Source organism: Panthera tigris, chromosome B3 (genome assembly GCF_018350195.1).
Source record: "Panthera tigris isolate Pti1 chromosome B3, P.tigris_Pti1_mat1.1, whole genome shotgun sequence".
NCBI classification, from domain to species: domain Eukaryota; kingdom Metazoa; phylum Chordata; class Mammalia; order Carnivora; family Felidae; genus Panthera; species Panthera tigris.
In genome coordinates this window covers 70,216,910-70,220,439 of record NC_056665.1, presented here as the reverse complement: position 1 = coordinate 70,220,439, position 3,530 = coordinate 70,216,910, and the positions used below count along the sequence as shown (strand labels likewise).

General features: G+C 36.1%; 1 protein-coding gene across 1 annotated transcript; it reads left to right on the top strand.

The window, feature by feature from the left end:
• Positions 1-1,893: 1,893 nt before the first annotated feature.
• On the top strand, positions 1,894-2,835 carry LOC102960268 (olfactory receptor 4K14-like). The gene has a single exon (XM_007087460.1). The coding sequence runs from the start codon at positions 1,897-1,899 to the stop codon at positions 2,833-2,835; it is 939 nt and encodes a 312-aa protein (XP_007087522.1). The 5' UTR covers positions 1,894-1,896.
• Positions 2,836-3,530: the final 695 nt, after the last annotated feature.

Sequence of the window (3,530 nt, the reverse complement as noted above, 5' to 3'; positions counted from 1 at the left end):
TAAGTTATGAGAATACTAACACATGTCCCCTTGTCCCCAGCAAATGTGTGCTTTACCTAATTCTTTAGGAATATCTTCTTCATTTCTATCCTGTGCTTCTGAGTTCTCAGTATAAGGGAAGGGGAAACTAGTGTTCATGATGAGGTAATGTTTTTCACAGTTCTGCTCTCTTTGGCATCACCGTTAAGATTTCAAAGGGTAAAAAAAGAAGAGACACACAAAAAATAAAGCAAAGGGAAAGAAATAATAAAGGGAGAAGAGACATATACAATTAGCTTTCCACCATCCAGTGAAAAAATAATCAATTTACTTAAGGATGAATATAAACAATATTATTGTATTTACATATTTGTACAAAATAAAAAAAAATTATAAATATATATTTAGAGATAAATAATTGGTGATCTCTGAAGTTTTAACTTCATGCTCACTCAGCACTAACAAACATGTATTCTGACTCCATATGTCTACAATTTATTCACATTCTCTAAATAACATTTATATGTATTTGAAACTTGTATGGCAATATTTTTAAAGCTAGGGATTTCATGGCATCCATTGATATATGGTTGACATGCTGTCAAAAATCTTTGCACAACTTTTGAATCAACCCAAATTCAACCAATGGCCTACTGTTGGCCAAAAGCCTTAGCAATAATAGAGTTGATTGAAAGATATTTTGTATTTTTTACATGTTATATGCTGCATTACTACAGTGCAGTGGGCTAGAAAAAAGAAAACATTATTTTTTTTTAACGTTTATTTATTTTTGAGACAGAGAGAGACAGAGCATGAATGGGGGAGGTGCAGAGAGAGAGGGAGACACAGAATCTGAAGCAGGCTCCAGGCTTTGAGCCATCAGCCCAGAGCCCGAGGCGGGGCTCGAACTCATGGACCGCGAGATCGTGACCTGAGTTAAAGTCGGACGCTTAACCGACTGAGCCACCCAGGCGCCCCAAGAAAATGTTAAGAAAATCATAAAGAAGAGAAAATACATTTACAGTGCTGTGCCTATTGACAAAAATCTGCATAGACCCACAGAATTCAATCCTGTGTTGTTCATAAGTCAACTGTAAATGAAAATAAATATTCTCTATGGATAAGCTTGAGTATAACAAGCTTCCATTCAGACTTCAAGTCAGACTCTTGAGTTACCTTCCTCTGTGGTTAATCACTTTTCATCTAATTCCCCACAGACATCTTTTTCTAATATATTTAGTTTACTAAATGAATTTCATTTAACTGTGATCTTAATGATAAATTATGTGCCTGATTTTGCATTTAAATTATCATGCCATGGTATTTATTATAAGGTTTTCTATATAGCTTTTCTCCTACTGACTGTTCCAACATATATTTTATAGTAATAAGCAAAAAAATTAGGTTTATGGTGTTTTATAAAAGAGGTTCACTCATCTGTGGAATTTGAGCAGCTTGACAGATGATAATAGGAGAAGGGGAGGAGAAATAAGATAAAAACAGAGAGGGAGAGAAACCCTAAAAGCATCTTAAATACAGAGAACAAACTGAGGGTTGATGTGGGTAGGGAAAATGGGTGATGGGTACTAACAAGGGCACTTGTTGGGATGAGCACTGGGTTTTCATATGTAAGTGATGAGTCATTAGATTCTACTCCTGAAGCCAAGGCTACACTGTATGTTAAATAACTTGAGAATTAAAAAAAAAAAAAAGGCATAATGTCAGGGATATTTTGCCAATATTTCTCTTCCCAGTTATATTTTCCACTTTCAGGTATAAATGCTAATTTTTGAGGAAATTTAAATTTAAATGAAATAGAATTTCAATTAAATACTAAAAGTTAAGTACCCATTCCCACACCACTAACTGACAATCTATCCTTCTTCCTAGGTTATTTTAGAGGACACAGTGAATAAAATGGATAAAGGAAATTTGTCTATAGTGTCAGAATTTGTGCTTCTGGGACTTTGCCACTCATGGAATATGCAGGTCTTATTCCTAATCATATTTTTTATGCTTTACCTGCTTATTGTATCTGGAAATGTTTTCATCATGATCCTAATCATCACTGATTCCCATCTTCATTCTCCCATGTATTTCTTGTTGGCCAACCTGTCCTTTGTTGATATGTGGCTTTCTTCAGTCACCACTCCAAAGATGATCACAGACTTTCTCAGGGAGAACAAGACTATTTCCTTTGGAGGGTGTATGTGCCAGATCCTCTATGTACATTTTGTTGGAGGGGGTGAGATGGTACTCTTGGTGGTAATGGCCTATGACCGCTATGTGGCTATCTGTAAGCCACTCCACTATTCGGCCATGATGAGCCTGCAAAAATGCACTAGTCTGGTGGTAACTTCCTGGAGCATTGGCTTTGTGCATGCCATGAGTCAGATGGCTGTGATTGTGCAATTGCCTTTCTGTGGCCCCAGGGAAATTGACAGCTTCTTCTGTGACATACCACTGGTAATCAAGCTTGCCTGCATAGATTCCTACAATTTGGGAATATTAATGAATGCTGACAGTGGGGTTCTAGCCATGACCTGCTTTATCCTGTTGTTGATATCCTATACATATATTCTTCTCACCATCCGCCAAAGCACTAAAACTGGTGCTTCCAAGGCACTCTCTACCTGTACTGCCCACATCACAGTGGTGGTGCTCTTCTTTGGGCCTTGCATCTTCATCTATGTGTGGCCACTCAGCATCACCTGGGTGGACAAATTTCTTGCTGTGTTTTACTCTGTTATTACACCTCTCCTAAATCCAGCCATTTATACTCTGAGAAATAAAGAGATTAAAGATGCCATGAAGAGATTCAGAAGATATTATATGCATTATAAGGGAAATATTTAATGCCCCAAAAACCTTCACATTGATAATACATTGACCTTGTAAAATAAGTTGAAAATTCTAGGCATTCAGTTTATTTCTACATATTATAGTTGTCTCCAAGTGCAGGAATAGGGTAAATATAATTCAAGAAATGGCAACATTTATTAATCATCCAGTAGAACACCACAAAATATATCCCTAAAGCCCAAACACTAATGATCCCTCTTTCTGAGGGAATTGTCTAATCAGTCTTCCTATGACTTTAACTATGTTAATTGAGAATCTAAAATTCATTCAACAAAGCCATCCATCCATCCTGATGGAGAGTATCTTAACAAATTTCTCTTGAATTTTCTCCTGACTCCATTTGGAAAGTACTCCTGTAACACTGACTCCTTCTCTCAAACCTTTCACCCAACTTCTTGTCAAGAGGTAACTCAATTATTATTTTTTCTTTAACTTAGCTTCCATGCAAATACCAATGGGAAGCAGTGGGAGAAAAATCTAGAGAGAATGTGACAACAGTGGTAAAATCATAGAGTGAAGGATATTCTGTGTTTCATTTCCATTAACTCAATAAATGTAAAAAAAAAAAAAAAAGGTAAGACCTAATGATATTTCCCTTGGTTATCTCAGTCTCAAGGACTAATATTTATTATGCTTCAAACTATTATTAACCATCTGTGTAAAAGTCCTAAAATGTATGCTCTTCAAGG

What these genes read in the sequence shown, in the direction of transcription:
- LOC102960268 (XM_007087460.1), top strand. Translation starts at nt 1,897, where the DNA reads ATGGATAAAGGAAATTTGTCTATAGTGTCAGAATTTGTGCTTCTGGGA.